The following is an 18,487-nucleotide window of genomic DNA, read 5'->3' as shown; positions in this document are numbered from 1 at the left end:
TTGCAAGCACAACTATATATATCCAAGTACGAAGTCTTACAACACTAGGTTAAAGTCCAACAGGTTTGTTTCGATGTCACTAGCTTTCGGAGCGCTGCTCCTTCCTCAGGTGAATGAAGAGGTATGTTCCAGAAACACATATATAGCCAGATTCAAAGATGCCAAACAATGCTTGGAATGCGACCATTAGCAGGTGATTAAATCTTTACAGATCCAGAGATGGGGTAACCCCAGGTTAAAGAGGTGTGAATTGTGTCAAGCCAGGACAGTTGGTAGGATTTCGCAGGCCAGATGGTGGGGGATGAATGTAATGCGACATGAATCCCAGGTCCCGGTTGAGGCCGCACTCATGTGTGCGGAACTTGGCTATATGTTTCTGCTCGGCGATTCTGCGTTGTCGCGGGTCCTGAAGGCCGCCTTGGAGAACGCTTACCCGGAGATCAGAGGCTGAATGCCCTTGACTGCTGAAGTGTTCCCCGACTGGAAGGGAACATTCCTGCCTGGTGATTGTTGCGCGATGTCCGTTCAACTGTTGTCACAGCGCCTGCATGGTCTTGCCAATGTACCACGCGATTCCAATGCGCCACAACGAAAAACCGCACCAACCTCCTCAGAAGACAAACATGGGACACAACCGACAGAATACCCTTCGTCGTCCAGTACTTCCCCAGAACGGAGAAACTACGACATCTTCTTCACAGCCTTCAACACGTCATTGATGAAGATGAACATCTTGCCAAGGTCATCCCCACACCCCCACTACTTGCCTTCAAACAACCGCGCAACCTCAAACAAACCATTGTTTGCAGCAAACTACCCAGTCTTCAGAACAGTGACCACGACACCACACAACCCTGCCATGGCAATCTCTGCAAGACGTGCCAGATCATCGACATGGATACCACTATTACACGTGAGAACACCACCCATCAGGTACGCGGTACATACTCGTGCGACTCGGCCAACGTTGTCTACCTCATACGCTGCAGGAAAGGATGTCCTGAAGCGTGGTACATTGGCGAGACCATGCAGATGCTGCGACAACGAATGAATGGACATCGCACAACAATCACCAGGCAGGAATGTTCCCTTCCAGTTGGGGAACACTTCAGCAGTCAAGGGCATTCAGCCTCTGATCTCCGGCATTCCAAGCATTGTTTGGCATCTTTGAATCTGGCTATATATGTGTTTCTGGAACATACCTCTTCATTCACCGGAGGAAGGAGCAGCGCTCCGAAAGCTAGTGACATCGAAACAAACCTGTTGGACTTTAACCTGGTGTTGTAAGACTTCGTACTGTGCTCACCCCAGTCCAACGCCGGCATCTCCACATCATATATATCCAAGATAGTGTTCCATTAGTTATTCCCTAACCAAAATAAGAATTTGCAAAGGACACCGTACAAAGCTTCCAGCTCCCTGTTAGAGGTCAATAACGTGTCCAACGCCGGCATCTCCACATCACAACATACCAATTAGGTTACTTATAATGTTATTAATAGCAAAGGACTAACAACTCGGATGTTTCACAATTGATTACTAGCAAAATACTACTTAATTATACAAAAGGGAAGATTGAAATGTTGCATCTGCATTGTTTTCACACAAGGAACTAGGCAGCATGGTAGATTAGTTAATGGGGACCCACATTCACAAACCATGGATAAAGTCTCTTCTCCAAGTGGCCTGGGAGAAAATATTTAGTCTTACTTAATCTAGTTTTGAGTATATATGGCACCACAGGAGAAAGTTGGCCCTATTTTATAGAATCATAGAATTTACAGTGCAGGAGGCCATTCGGCCCATCGAGTCTGCACTGGCCCTTACAAAGAGCACCCTACTGAAGCCCACGTATCTCCCCTATCCCCGTAACCCAGTAACCCCCAATTAACATATTTAGCATGGTCAATCCACCTCACCCGCACATCTTTGGACTGTGGGAGGAAACCGGAGCACCCGGAGGAAATCCATGCAGACACGGGGAGAACATGCAGACTCCGAACGTGCAGATTCCCACCCAGCTGGGAATCGAACCTGGGACCCTGGAGCTGTGAAGCAACTGTGTTAACCACTATTCCAACAATGTTACTCAAGATTGACTGAAAGGTGTCACGGAAAGCAAAAATGATTGGTTCTAGGCAGCATTTGGATTAGATTAGAGGGAGTTTTATTTTACATAAAGCAGTGCCATGTAAATTGGCAACCCGCCAAGCACCATAAATTGAAGACAGTGAGCGGGAGAATAAAAGTCTAAATTGTTAGGATACAAGATGCCCTACCTGAAAAAGCAAAATCAAAACTCGCCTTTAAAAGGGAAGGATATACAGTTTCCAAGTGTGTATGCGCACGCGTTATACATATGCAAGTCCATATGTATATATACACACATATTTCTGCACACATTAAACAGAGGAAATAATACATCAGTTCACTCTAGTTAGCTGAATTGTAATCTCAATGTTGATTTTCACCGCAATTGGAACATCATACTCATGGCAAAAATGTGGGCACATATAACTACTAAACGTACCTTAGTTGCATAGGTAGGTTTATCTATTGCTTCATCACCTATGAAGAAATCCAAATCATCAACCCCTTTCATCACCCTCCTTTGTGCTTGGTCACCAACTTTCGCAGACTCCTTGATTGCAATACCTTGGGATATAGTGGAGAAAACAATAAATGATCTATTCAATGAACTATAACTAGTCAGGCAGAAGAAAATATACAAAACAATCACAATTGTCATCACTTCCAAAAGTCAATGTTTTGATGATGCATAAAATGTTAAATTTACTTTTTGTAGACGATGCCCCAGATGTTTGTATATAATAAATATATTGCACAGCAGAAGCCAGAAATAAATTGCACTAATTAAAAATCTTCTTGAAAACCTACTTTAATACACGTGGTGCAGATTTCAAACTCTCAAAACTGGCATTATTATTCTTTTGCAAAGATGAATAGGGCGATACAGTGTCACAGTGGTTAGCACTGCTACCTTAAGGCCATGGACCCGCTTTCAAACCCAGCCCTGGGTGACTGTCTATGTGGAATTTGAACTTTCTCCCCGTATCTGCGTGGATTTCCTCCAGGTGCTCCGGTTTCCTCCCACGGTCCAAAGATGTGGATTGGACATGTTAAATTGCCCCTTAGTGGGTCAGTGGACCTGGCTAGAGTGCTCTTTTGGAGGGTCAGTTCAGACTCAATGGACTGAATCACCTCCTTTTGACTGTAGGGATTCTATAACACAAGATAAATCAACTGCATTCAAGTGTAGTTTTACAAAAAATATACTAGTAGTATCAACATTTTATGAAATAGGAAAAATTAAAAACTTAAACTTTTGAAAACTATCGCATATGATGATGACAGCAGCTGGCACAAGAGAATTAAATTTGCCATGTTAGAACAAGATTTTAAACATCATTTAACCTACCTTTTCTCTTTACAGAAGCTGAGTGACCTGTCATAGAACATAGAACAATACAGCGCAGTACAGGCCCTTCGGCCCACGATGTTGCACCGAAACAAAAGCCATCTAACCTACACTATGCCATTATCATCCATATGTTTATCGAATAAACTTTTAAATGCCCTCAATGTTGGCGAGTTCACTACTGTAGCAGGTAGGGCATTCCACGGCCTCACTACTCTTTGCGTAAAGAACCTACCTCTGACCTCTGTCCTATATCTATTACCCCTCAGTTTAAAGTTATGTCCCCTCGTGCCAGCCATATCCATCCGCGGGAGAAGGCTCTCACTGTCCACCCTATCCAACCCCCTGATCATTTTGTATGCCTCTATTAAGTCTCCTCTTAACCTTCTTCTCTCCAACGAAAACAACCTCAAGTCCGTCAGCCTTTCCTCATAAGATTTTCCCTCCATACCAGGCAACATCCTGGTAAATCTCCTCTGCACCCGCTCCAAAGCCTCCACGTCCTTCCTATAATGCGGTGACCAGAACTGTACGCAATACTCCAAATGCGGCCGTACCAGAGTTCTGTACAGCTGCAACATGACCTCCCGACTCCGGAACTCAATCCCTCTACCAATAAAGGCCAACACTCCATAGGCCTTCTTCACAACCCTATCAACCTGGGTGGCAACTTTCAGGGATCTATGTACATGGACACCTAGATCCCTCTGCTCATCCACACTTTCAAGAACTTTACCATTAGCCAAATATTCCGCATTCCTGTTATTCCTTCCAAAGTGAATCACCTCACACTTCTCTACATTAAACTCCATTTGCCACCTCTCAGCCCAGCTCTGCAGCTTATCTATATCCCTCTGTAACCTGCTACATCCTTCCACACTATCGACAACACCACCGACTTTAGTATCGTCTGCAAATTTACTCACCCACCCTTCTGCGCCTTCTTCTAGGTCATTGATAAAAATGACAAACAGCAACGGCCCCAGAACAGATCCTTGTGGTACTCCACTTGTGACTGTACTCCATTCTGAACATTTCCCATCAATCACCACCCTCTGTCTTCTTTCAGCTAGCCAATTTCTGATCCACATCTCTAAATCACCCTCAATCCCCAGCCTCCGTATTTTTTGCAATAGCCTACCGTGGGGAACCTTATCAAACGCTTTGCTGAAATCCATATACACCACATCAACTGCTCTACCCTCGTCTACCTGTTCAGTCACCTTCTCAGGTTTGTGAGGCATGACCTACCCTTCACAAAGCCTGTCCTTCAAACCAACTGTTAATTTTTAATATTAAAACTATGACATGCACACAGTACTATATTATGGTTTCAATACGGTGAAGGGGAGAAGAAAAACTAAATTGTTCTAAGTATTTATAACCTTCAGGGAATTGACAATAAATCTTTTGCCGCTGAAGTTTATAAGTTCTTGTTACAGTAACTGAATAGCTGGATGACTTGCCTGCCAATTTCCCCCCTCAATTCATATATTGTTTGGCGCAAATACATCATAAAATTTCGTCATGACAGTGACCGTATATGAATATCTCATCTGAAGTCAACTAATAATTAGTGGTCACAATTACCAGAGAGAACCAGAGAATTTACAATGCAGAAGGAGGCCATTCGGCCCATCGAGTCTGCACCGGCTCTTGGATAGAGCACCCTACCCAAGGTCAACACCTCCACCCTATCCCCATAACCCAGCAACCCCACCCAACACTAAGGGCAATTTTGGACACTAAGGGCAATTTATCATGGCCAATCCACCTAACCTGCACATCTTTGGACTGTGGGAGGAAACCGGAGCACCCGGAGGAAACCCACGCACACACGGGGAGGATGTGCAGACTCCGCACAGACAGTGACCCAAGCCGGAATCGAACCTGGGACCCTGGAGCTGTGAAGCAATTGTGCTATCCACAATGCTACCGTGCTGCCCAAATTATAAATCACACTTTTAAATGACGAAGCACACAAATTCAACATCTGAATGGATTGTAATTGCCCATTTAAATGATTCACATAGAAACCATTTCTGTAACAAGCACTGCTACAGGGACTGAAGGCATCTTGAAAAAAGCAGCAAAACTCTAAAAGATCCTTGTGGATGTTTTAGCTGACATAAATGATCTTCTGTAAGAATTTTGCTCTTGGTTAGTCGGAAACTCACGATACTTGTACATGTAAACTGAAGGAACTGGATTTGATGGCCTTAATAAAACATTCTGCTCCGTGCATATTATGCCAAGTCCATTACAAAACTATTGGTCTGTTAGAACGTGTTTAAACCTCTTGTCCTGAAGATGGTGTACATGGCTCCACAGGTTCTAACATTTATTGTTTAAGCTCACAAACAGATGCAAGAGAAAAATAATAGCGATGAGGGGGCCCATGGATTCTTAACTCGGGTAAGCAGTCAGTCGATCTCTTCAGGAAGGAGTGAAGCAAGGAAGAAAAATAAATGGAAAAAGAGGAAAAATTAAACATGGGGCGAGTCAAAACATGGAAATTTTCAGACTGAAAATAGGTCAAAGAAAATATGCAAGAGCTTTTGGATTCATGCTATTTTTAACCATTGATATTAATACCTTTAATGTCTATTAAGTGTCTGCGCAACACTGGTAAATGGATTTCAAAGACAACAAATGTAAAGTCATTCGCTTTGGGAGTAAAATGGATTTCACAGGATACTTGCTAAATGGACAAACATTAATAAGAGTGGAGATAGACTTGTTGGGGGTCAAGGTATACAGATAATCAAAAAGTCATGAACAGGCACCTACCCTGCACAACTTTGAGTTGTGGGGGCAAGACCCATGCAGACACGGAGAGAATGTGCAAACTCTACGAAGACAGTGATCCGGGGCCGGGATTCAACCTGGATCCTCGGTGCTGTGAGGCAGCAGTGTTAACCACCGTGCCTCCCTTTCAAGGGTTAAGTTATGAGAGATTACGCAACTAGGATTGCATTCCTTGGAATTTAAGAGTTTAAGACATTATTTGATTGACAAGGAAACAGATAGGGTTGACTAGTCAATGACTGGAGGCACACATTTTAAAAATTAATGCCAGATCTTGCAAGGATGAAATTAAAAAATATTAACACAAAGGGTAGCAGAAATTTGAAACTTTAATTGATGCTAGATCAATTGTAAATTTAAAATAGAGCTCTTGTGAACCAAAGATAGGGATATGGGAAAAAGACAGGTATATGGAGTTATGTCTCACATGAGTCATAATCCCCAAGGCCTAAATGGCCTATTTTCTTGTTCAGCAAGGTGGACTCTGAAGCAGAGAAACATAAACAAGTGTGCAATATTATACATGTGGCTTAAGTGATTACGATCGCAGTTCTGGCTGTGAACCAAATCGGTTAACAGATGGTGGTCTGACTCAGGCCTACAATGTGAAAATATAACTCTAGCCCCATAGACCACATGAGCAGAAAAAATAGTGGCTGCTTACATTTGCCACTGAGTGCACTACTGCTTTTAGGGGAGCCTCTGAAAGCCACTCGAGGCTGTTCTCCACTCTTCTAGCAGCAACAGGGCTGTAATATAAAGAGGGCATCAGAACCTCCTCCCAATAAATCCCTTATTTGCGATCAAATGTTGAAAAAATTGATTCTTAGAAAAACACACAACACCATGGAGATCTGTCAAAGACTACAGATTAGAATGAATCATTCTTTCAATTTAAAGTTATTTTGAAATAGACCACCAAATATAGGTCACTTAGATTTAAATATATATGATACACATTGGTCCTCTTTTGCTAGGGACATTTAAAAGTCACGAATAAAGTGTGTTTGACTTCAACGGTGACACACCTACAAAGTAGCATAGCAACCGCAAATTCTTGCCCCGCCCATCTAAAGAATTCAAAGAATAATGTTAACAAAATGCATATATTGCAGCAAGTGTAAACTAGTTTGCCAGTACTGATCTTCCCTTCTACTTTTCAACTTGGGTGGGCAGCAAATGAAGATCATCAATTTGGAGATTATTTGACATCAGTTAAATAGATTAAGATTAAAGGAGAAAGGATGCATTTAATTAAATCAGAGAGCACTGGCACTCTTCCCCCTCAGATGGATGGATCTAAACCTCTGCACACTTCTGGATTATGTTTGTAGTTATTGACAGCCTCTGTAGATTTAGCAAAGATTTACTTCATTGCATTCAGGATGCAGTTGTATTAATTAGATTACGTTGTTTTTTTTTAACTAGTACAAAACTCATCTTTGAAGTTTGCCTTCAGCTAATTACAACAATGGAATTGCTTTTATCTCCAAAATGGAGTGTCAGCAAGCTAGAAAAAACTATTTTAAAAAGAGGTTTAACATACAGGACATTAAAGCTTGTAGGTGGAAGTACAAAATGGACAGAAAAAGAATGGGAAAGGAGGGAGATGGTAATGCTAGGATAAATAATTTTAAAATGTATTACAGTAGTCTTGGGATATTACAGTGATACAACTATGCCCGATGTGTAGTTTTATTAAAATACTATTTCCAGGGGTAGCACGGTGGCGGATTGGGTTAGCCCTGTTGCCTCACGGTGCCGAGGTCCCAGGTTCGATGCCAGCTCTGGGTTACTGTCCGTGTGGAGTTTGCACATTCCCACCAGTGTTTGCATGGGTTTTGCCCCCATAATCCAAAAAGTTGTGCAGGCTAGGTGAAGTGGCCACACTAAATTGCCTCTTAATTGGAAAAAATGAACTGGGCACACTAAATTTATTTAAAAGAAACTATTTCCACTCTGGAGGGCCGAAGGGCCTGTTCCTGTGCTGTATTTTTTTCCCTTTGTGACGACACATGTGCTGAACAGCTAAACTGTTCAGTACAGGACAATTCCCCTGAATCAGCTGACAGGCTGAGATTTAACTTCCCTTTATAGTCATAATGAAAAGCAGCTTAATTTCTATTCACAGCACAGGCCTAAATTGTGTGTAAATTTTAAGAGGTATTTGTTTCAAGGCCACTTTTTCAGTGCTCTGACAAAAAGGCATTTGGTATATGGTAAAGTCTAAAAATGTGCAAACATAAACAAAGCAGTGCACTTCGACTATGAAAAACTACAGAGTATTATAATTGTAAAAATATCTGACATTTGATATTTTTTTACAAAGATCAAGTTTACAGGTTAGTTTTGCATTGGTAGCCTCTTTTAATTTACTACAATTGTCTGTCATGATAGACACACCCAGTTGGGTGAAGATTTTTCATGAGGCTCTCGAAAACCACTTTATATATCATAAGTCATTCCAACTTACCCCCCAAACCTTTTATATTTCAAAGTCTGCACTACACAGAGCAAGGAAAATGCAGAAATTTGATATCTCTATCATGTTATAGCATCACCGTACCCAAAGATTTTAACACAATTGCAGTCAATAGTGTGGTACCAAGAGTGTTGCATGGAAGGATACACCATCCTTTAGATGAGATGTTAAATAAAGGCTCAGTCTGCTTCTCGTGGTGGATACACAAAAGGCATTGGGCTGTCTTTGCTAATACTCCTCCCTCAATGAACAGGACACTGAAAACAGACTCAACTAATTATTCATTTTGTGATGTTTTTGTGGGGTCTTCCTGAATGCCAAAAAGTACACGATAGTGACTGTACAACTGAAGTAGCACATTCGATGCAAGTGCTTTGGACAACATACCAAGTTGCTGCATTAATCCAAGTCTCTTAGTTCATAATCATTGTATGCATCTACTTATTAAATTTAATCTGCATATTTTGACAAATGCCATGAGTCAGGATTTTACCGGTCTATAAAAGTTTTTAAAATTGAGAAAATGGCATTTCTTATTCTATATTTGACAGCAGAGGGGAAAATTAGGCTTGAGAAGTGGATCCAATGACAATTACCTGAAGTTCACACTACAGAGGTACACAAAATCACAGCCTGATCTATTATTAATAGCACCTTCAATTTCATTAGCTCATGATGGCTAAAAAGTGGAAATTGTTGCTCATGATTTTAATTATAAGAGGGCTTGATGGATTTCTTTCAAAAACACCTAAAAAAGTTAACATAAAATAGGAGCAGGATTAGGCCATTCAGCCCTTTGAGCCTGCTCCACTATTCATTATGATCATGGCTGATCAGCCAACTCCGTAACCTGTTACCATTTTCCCCATATCCTTTGATCCCTTTAACCCCAAGTGTTAGATCTAACGCCTTTTTGAAAATATGGAATGTTTTGGCCTCAACTGCTTTCTGTGGTAGAGAATGCCACAAGCTCAACTCTCTGGATGAAGGTTGGCCTTTCTGCAAAGGACTGCATTAAAATTAGTTTAAAAGCTCCGTTCAGGAAATGTGGGCGTAGTCATACATAGAATCGAATTCCTACAGTGCAGAAAGAGGCCATTTGACCTATTGAGTCTGCATCAACCCTCTGAAAGAGCACCCCACCTAGGCCCACTCCACCGCCCTATAGCCACAGGCACATCTTTGAACACCAAAGGGACAATTTAACATGGCCAATCCACCTAACCGGTACAATGTTTTGACTGTGGGAGGAAACTGGAGCACCCGGAACAAAACCAACCTAGACACGGGGAGAAAGTTAAAACTCCACAAAGTAACCTAAGGCTGGAATTAAATCTGGGTCCCTGGCGCTGAGAGGCAGCAGTGTTAACCACTGTGCCAGCATGCCACCCAACATACATGTATGCTGTTTCCAGGTTGAACCTCAATTTGCTCCAAGTTCACCAACCTCCATTAAAGGAGAAATTATACAACTTGAGCAGGAGATAAAAATGCACAAGTACATGTACACTGAACAGAGCTGGGCTTGGCTGCAGTTTCCTGTAAATTTACACCTGTAAATAGCTACTTAATATTCTTGCCATGGCTTTGGCAATAACAGCCTTTTAACCAACAAACCAGATGATGCTGGTGCTCAGCAATCCATCATTGCAAGGAGTGAATGCCATTTTGAAAAGCAGAAAGCCGCTTAAAATGTTTTTAAAATTATGTTGAAAAGCTAAGGAGAGAAAAATTAGGATGGAAGATTTACAATTGCCCCTTTTCAGACATCAGCTCTCATTAGAGATGCAGAAAGGAAATGTAATGATTTTACATTTGATTACTCTGCTACACAGTGTCATGATATTTAGATCAGCATATCATGGTGCAATCAAACACACACTGATGGACATGCAGTAGGACCAACCAACACACACACAACATTGCAGCCAATCACCAGTGAGAACACTATAAAAACAGGGGACACTACAGTTCCCGCTCTTTCCAGCAGCAGCCGGCTCAGAGCACCGAGCTCAGATCCTGCCACTCAGACATTCACCATGTGCTGAGTGCCTCACCCGGATAGTAATAGGACAGGGTCCACAGATGAGCTGGTAATGCACGTACCCAAGTTAGCAGTGTGCTGTTATAGTTAAGTAGTAAATAAAATTGAGTTACACCATCTCCAGCCGTGTTGGGTCGTTTGTACACCAGAACACCCAACGCGACACACAGGAAATTAGTGCTTTTCATTCCATGTTTTAATGTGATGCCAGTGGATGTTCTGACTGATGAGAATAAGACTGGAGGTTGCAACATAAGAGATCAATTTACATTGGTCAAGTGGTCATGCATTCTATTTATAGATACAAATTGCCAGAAGTCCATCTCACAATTTCTCCAGATTGAGCACTAGAAACCCTAACCGGAAATATTAACACTAAATATTCTACATCTGTCCGTGGAATGTTAATGTAGAATTACTTCCCTTATGCGTAATGTCAAGAGTCTGAGACAATAAATTTTAATAATTAGCACTGCCAAATAAACAAACATGCTATAATCATAAATTTAATCTGTGGAAGTTGCATTAAAGCAGTAATGAAAAGAAATACTTTGGGACAGAATCTCCAAAAACTATATGTATGAACCAACTTCTCATGTAATATATAATAATGCCTTATGCATCATTGAACTGTATGGTTTCTAGGAATATTCTCTAGCAGAGGAAATTACAGTCTATAGCACAATTTTAGCTCACAACCTCCTTCCTTTCCAGATGGGTGAGCAGAGTTTGATCAAGAACATTGCTACTTTAAAAAAAAAATTAAGAACAAATTGTAAATACAATCAGACATTGGTAGTCCTTGTAGCCTTTCCATTGCCCAAGAAAGCAGCATATTTTCTCATCTGAAGTAGCTGCAACGGAAAGGAAATATGGGTGTGATGTGTCCTATGAGTCAATATATGTGTGGCCTGTTCAGAAATGCTTGTAAGCCTACATCATGACTTCCAAGAAATGGTTTACTGGCATGATGACGTATAGCACAAAGTTAAAATTGCTATGAAAAAGACTGAACTTGCAGTCGAACTTTTGAATTGTAAATGGCTATTTATCTCAGATTTCTGGGTCAAATGCGGTTTTGTACTTTTCCTCTACCAATCTGAATACAATTGATATCATATTTCCATTTCCACCCTCTTTTAAAAGTATCATTGCCTTTTTAACTATTGAACCAGGTTTCCAAGTAGTATCTTGCGTCGGGTATCCCAAAACGAACTGTTACCTTTTGATGCGTAACACTGCACCCTCAATCATAGAACATAGTACAGTAAAATCCCTACGAGTCTAATCCTAGAGGATCCGCCCACAAATTTCTGTTAAGCAAAGTTTTGCAACAGCCAAGGCCCCTTTTTCACAAGAATGCATCTCCATGTAATTCAACATGTGTCTACAAATGCAGACTATGTCAAAACCAACAGACTCAGGTGTCAAATTAATAAGTAAATGTGCAATGTGTGAAAATGTCTATATTCAATTTGTTCACACTTTACAATATCCTGACTTTGCAAAAGGCCAGAGCTTTGCACTGAAAAGCATTAGGAATTAGCGATGGAACATAGGAACAGAAATCAGCACTTCAGCCCTTCGAGCATGCTCCACCATTCAATCAGGTCATGGCTGATCTCTTCCTGGCTTCAATTGCACCTCCCCATCTGTTGCCCACATCCCTTTAACCCATTTTAAAATCAAAAATATATCTCTTTCTTGAAACCATTTAATGACTCTGATTCCACCGCCCTATTGGGCAGCGGGTTGCACAATTCAGCACCTCTGCAAGAAGTAGTTCCTCTTCATCTCAGTTCTACATCTACCGCCTCTGAACTTCTATCTGTGACCTCTCGTTCCAGATTTTCCTACATTTAGTATTTTATGTACCTCAATCAGAGCCCGTCATCCTTCTAAACTCGAGCAAAAGCCTAAACCATTTAACCTCCTCATATGTCAACTCTTTCATCCCTGGAATCAATCTGGTGAACCACCTCTCAACTGCCTCCAATGCCATTGCATCCTTCCTCAAATAAGGAGACCAAAACTGGACACAATACTCCAGATGTGGTCTCACCAATACCCTATACAATTGCAACAATACTGCTCTACTTTCATACTCCAATCCTTTTACAATAAACACTAACATTCCATTTGCCTTTCTTATTACATTTTGTACCTGCAGACCGACTTTCTGAGATTCATGAACAAAGACACCCAGATCCCTCTGCCCAGATGCATCTTGAATCTGCTTTCCATTTAGATAATAATTTGCCTTTCTATTTTCCTGGCCAAAAATGGACAACCTCACACTTATTTACCATCAGCCAAATTTTGGCCCAATCACCTTGCCTCTCTATATCCGTCTGTAAAATCTTTATCTCCTCTTCGCTGCCTGTTTTCCCATCTATTTTAGTATCATCCACAAATTTTGCTATATTGCACCCTGTCCCTGTTTGCAGGTTTATACAAATTGTAAACAATTGAGGTGCAAGGACTGAACACCGCGGCACCCTGCTAGTTACAGTTAGTCAGCCAGAGAAGTACCCATTTATTCCAACCCTCTACTTTCCGTCAGTCAGCCAATCTTCAATCAAATCAACTCTAACCCCAATCGCCTGCAATCTCACCTTCTGGATCAGTCTTTTATGTGGTGCCTTATCAAATGCCTTCTGGAAGTCTGGATATATCACATCCACTGGTTCCCATTATCCACCTTGCTGGTTACGTCCTCAAAGTCAAGCAGTTTGTCAAGCATGATTTACCCCTCATACAACCATGCTGACAATGGTGGATTGGGCTTTGTCTTTCCAAATGTTCAGTCATCTCCTCCTTAATGATTGATTCCAGCAACCTCCCCACCAGAGGTCAAACTAACTGGTGGAACAGCTCTAATATTTTGCTGCCGAGTAGCCTCCCTTCAGACATGAGTGACAGTCTACCAGGTCATCCATGCAGTCAAGCATGTGGTTGGTATATTCCTGCTGCAGTGCAAAATCCCATAGCATCTCTATGGCCTTTGCAGCATCGGTAAGGGAAACAGGAGGCGAGCAAGAGGACATTTATTAGAGTCCCCAGGGTCATCAGTTTCCTTGGGTTTCATGATTTCACACTCGTGAGGTCTAACTCTGCTCGGAATGGTCAGACCCATCACGTTGCAAGCTTTGACAAGTTCAGCTAATACAGGGATACCAGTGCAGAATCTCAGCTCGTCACTGGTATTGTTCTGAGATTTGTTATTCTGGCAATAGGAATAGTTGACAAGGGAGAATGGAAAGTGACAAAAATTGATGACATTTTAAATGGGTCTAGGAAAATCAATCCAATGGGGTTGATGTACATAATTATTGAAAATGGTTGTTTAAAAAACATTCAGGCTGATTAATTTATGATTGGAGTACAAAATGGAAGTAAGTTATGCTAGACCTTCACTAAATAACTGCTAAAGCTCCAGCTGGAGCCTTTGGTAAGAATGTCAAGCTGTTTGGAAGGTTGCCTGGATGATTTACTAGAATGATACAGATGAAAAGAGTTTCAGTTAACTGGAGGTTAGATACTGGGAATGTTCTCCTTAGCACAAGAGAGATTTAATAGAGGTGTGCAAAATTATGAAAATTTATGATAAAAGCAAAATCCCGTGGATGTTGGAAATCTTAAATAAAACAAAGCACTGGAAAAACTCAGTAGATCTGCCATTATCTGTACAGATAGAGAAACAAAGCTAACTTTAAAAAAATGAATTTACGTGATGTGGGCGTTTCTGGCTGGTCAGCATCGATTGCCCCTCCCTAGTTGTGCTCCAGAAGGGGGTGAGTTGCCTTCTTGAAACGCTGCACTCTGAAGTACAGGTATGCCCACAGTGCTGTTAGGGAGGGAGTTCCAGGATTTTGACGCAGAGACACTGAAGGAACGGTGATATATTTCCAAGTCGGTATGGTGAGTGACTTGGAGGGGGACCTCCAGGGGGTGGGTTGCCCAGGTATCTGCTGCTCGTCCTTCTCGATGGTAGTGGTCATGGTTTGGTAGTACCCAATTTGTCTTTTTCCAATTAAGGGGCAATTTAGCGTGCCAATCCACTTACCCTGCACATCTTTGGGTTGTGGAGGTGAGACTCACGCAGACATTGGTTGTGGGTTTGGAAGGTGCTGCCTCAGGATCCTTGGCGAGTTATTGCTGTGCACCTTGCAGATGGTACACACAGCTGCCACAGTTTGTCGGTGGTGGAAGGATTAATGTTGGTGGAACGGGTAGCAATCAAGCGAGCTGCTTTGCCTGGATAGTGTTGAGCTTCTTGAGTGCTGTTGGAGCTGCACTCATCCAGACAAGGAGAGTATTCCAATACACTCCCGACTTGTGCCTTGTAGATAGTGGACAAGCTTTGGGGGTCAGGTGGTGAGTTACTCGCTGTAGGATTCCTAACCTTTGACCTGCTCAGATAGCCACAGTATTATTAATATGGCTAGTCCAGTTCAGTTTCTGATCAATGGTAATCCCAAGCATATTGATTGTGGGGGATTCAGTGATGGTAATGCCATTGGGCGATGGTTAGATTTTTTTCTTGCAGGAGATGGTCATTGCCTGGCACTTGTGGCGCACATGTAACTTGCCACCCAAGCTTAGATATTGTCGTCTTGCTGCATATGGAGATGGACTGCTTTATTATCTGAAAAGTCGCAAGTGGTGCTGAATATTGTGCAGTCATCTGCGAACATCTCCACTTTTGACCTTATGATAGAAGAAAGGTCATCGATGAAGCAGCTGAAATCGGTGGACACTTGGGAACTCCTGCAGTGATGTCCTGGAACTGAGATGATCGACTTCCAACCACCGCAACCTTTGTGTCAGGTATGACTCCAACCAGTGGCGTGTTTTCATTCCCAATTCCCATTGACTCCAGTTTAGCTAGGGCTCCTTGATGTCATACTCAGTCAAATGCTGGCTTGGTGTCAAGGGCAGTCACTCTCACCTCTGACATTCAGCTCTTTTGTCCATTTTTGAACCAAGACTGTAATGAGGTCAGGAGTGAGAAACCCTGGTGGAACCCAAACTGAGCATCTGTGAGCAGGTTATTGCTGAGGAAGTGCCGTTTGATAGGACTGTTGATGACTTTTTCCATCATTTTGCTGATGGAGTAGACTGATAGGGTGGCAATTGGCTGCATTGGATTTGTCCAGTTTCTTGTGTACAGGACACACCTCGACAATTTTCTACATTGTCGGTAGATGCCAGTGTTTCAGCTGCACTGGAAAAGCTTGGCTAGGCGGGTGGCAACTACGGCAAATATAACTTTTCTTCAAATGACTCTTAATAAGTCATATTCAACTTGAAACAGAACTGTTTTTCTCTCCACAGATGCTGCCAGATCAGCTCAATATTTTCAGCACTTTGCTTTTAATTATGCTTTAAGTAGATAGGGATAAACTGTTTGCACTGGCAAGAGAACATAGATAGAATGTAATTATGACAGGGGCAGTTAAGTTATAATCTGGAAGGCACTCCTGATAAGGTGATGCAAGCAGATATTATAGTAATTTCCAAAATGGGACAGGACGTGGACTCAAAGGAACCGTTTGCAGGTCTATGGAGGAAAAGGCAGGGATATGAAGAGCCATCACTGGCATGATAGGCCAAATAGCATCCTTCCGTGTGGCAAAATCTATGATTAAGCGAGACAATGGGATATCCACCTTTAATGTCCATTTCTCTCTACATATCCCTCACTTTCATAAACGTCAGTTTATTTTAAACCGTGGTAGTACATGGAAATAAGTTTATAACCCTTTATCATGTCAGGCTGATTGCAAATAAAAATCCCTGAGGAACATCACATTTAATTCGAAAGGCAGGTAAATCCATTTTGCCAATATGTCTCTGAGCAGCCATTTTAGATCTTTAGCAAAGCAAGTGGAATCCATCTAACTGGGCTAACTTTTTTTTAATGATAGGTGGAAGCTTAACAAGTCAAACAATTCCATTGTCAATGTTTCTTGTTCTTCTCTTCCAAAATGTTTCCTGCCATTTCATTAATGACACAGCAATCTTCAGAAATATAGACCCCAATTAACTGAAACTTTCTTTAACAATTTTTTTTAATGCCTTAATTGAGATAACTTATGACGGGCCAAAATGATCTGAACATTGGGAATTATACATGGCTAAAATCAGAAGTGTGATGGAATACTTTCCACTTTCCTGTAATTGGGCAGTTCCAGCACGGAAAGTACTCAAAATGGGTAGCACAGTGGTTAGTACTGCTCTCGCACAGCGGCAGAGACCAAGGTTCCATTCCAGCCTTGAGCAATTGGCTGTGTGGAGTTTACATGTTCACCCAGTGTCTGCTGGGTTTCCTCCCATAGTCCATGATGTGTGGGCTAGGTGGGGTTCCAGGGATGTGGCGAGGAGGTGGCTCTGGGTGGTACAGTGCTCTTTCAGAGGATCAGTGCAGACTCGATCGGCCTAATGGCCTCTAGTGCACTGTAGGATTCTATGATACAGGTCAAAGCAGCCTACTTAATTGGCATCCATTCCCCACCAGTGGATCGAGGCATACCACCTAATAATTTGCTGCAGCAACTTGCTACGGTTTCTTCAACAGCATCGCCACAATCGATGACCTCTACTACCGAGGAGGATTGCAGGTGCATGGGAACACTTAATCATAGAATTTACAGTGCAGAAGGTGGCCATTCGGCCCATCGAGTCTGCACCGGCTCTTGGAAAGAGCTCCCTACTCAATTCCACACCCATGCCTATAACCTCACCCAACCCTTTTTTGGACACTAAGGGCAATTTAGCATGGCCAATCCACCTAACCTGCACATCTTTGGGCTGTGGGAGAAAACCTGAACACCCGGAGGAAACCCACGCAGACACTAGGAGAATGTGCAGACTCCACACAGACAGTGACCTAAGCCGGGAATTGAACCTGGGACCCTGGAGCTGTGAAGCAACTGTGCAAACCACTGTTACCGTAATCTGCAGGTGTGGCACCGATTCTTCTGTCATGGAAGTCCGTGGATTCTCCATTGGCATCAACACAGTCTCAGAAATGGAGAATCCAGCCCACAATGGTTTGGCCTCAACTATTTCCTCTGGTAGCGAATTCCACAGGCTGACCCCTGTGCGTGAAGAACCTTCTCCTTGTCTCCGTCTTAAACGGTCTACCCCTGATCATCAGATTGTGACCCCTGGTTCCGGACACCCCCACCTTTGGGAACATCCTTCTTACATCTACCCTCTCTTTCTGTTAGAATTTTATAGGTTACTATAAGACCCCCCCCCCCCCCCCCCCGCCCGCCCCATTATTACGGAATAAAAACCGAGGAAAAGTGCTGTTACTAGTTTCTCATTTTGAAACCAGGAGCTAGGTGGTGGTCACATTGTAACACCTGCTCCTTCACCTGAAGTGTGCACCACTGGGCAGTCTGTAGAATCTTATTCCTATGCAGAGGTGGGAGGACCAGTCTGGCAAAATGAATGGCAGTGAGTTAAAGTTCTCTTCAAAAATAATTTTGAGTTCATGGATTTGCTTACATGAATATTTCAAGAAGGATCTGCCAAACCACTGAATACACTGATCAAATTGATTAAACATTCAGGCAGTTGCACCAAAGGCTAGATGCACTTCACTGGAAAAAATGGGAGCATCTTAGTTTTGTGCAATAACCCCCCCCCCCTTAATAAAGGAACTCAGAACTGAAGCCAATAAGTTATCAAGTCTGTTTGTGAC

General features: G+C 42.3%; 1 protein-coding gene across 1 annotated transcript in view; it reads right to left on the bottom strand.

Annotated features, from left to right (window-relative positions):
• actr3 (actin related protein 3) overlaps positions 1–18,487 on the bottom strand; it is a 74,205-nt gene that overhangs the window by 46,653 nt on the left and 9,065 nt on the right. Inside the window, exon 3 of the mRNA XM_072472991.1 lies at positions 2,531–2,655. Within this exon, the coding sequence (XP_072329092.1) occupies positions 2,531–2,655 (125 nt within the window). The remainder of the gene's footprint in view (positions 1–2,530; positions 2,656–18,487) is intronic.

Source organism: Scyliorhinus torazame, chromosome 2 (assembly GCF_047496885.1).
Source record: "Scyliorhinus torazame isolate Kashiwa2021f chromosome 2, sScyTor2.1, whole genome shotgun sequence".
NCBI lineage: Eukaryota > Metazoa > Chordata > Chondrichthyes > Carcharhiniformes > Scyliorhinidae > Scyliorhinus > Scyliorhinus torazame.
This window is presented reverse-complemented; position numbering and strand designations above follow the sequence as displayed.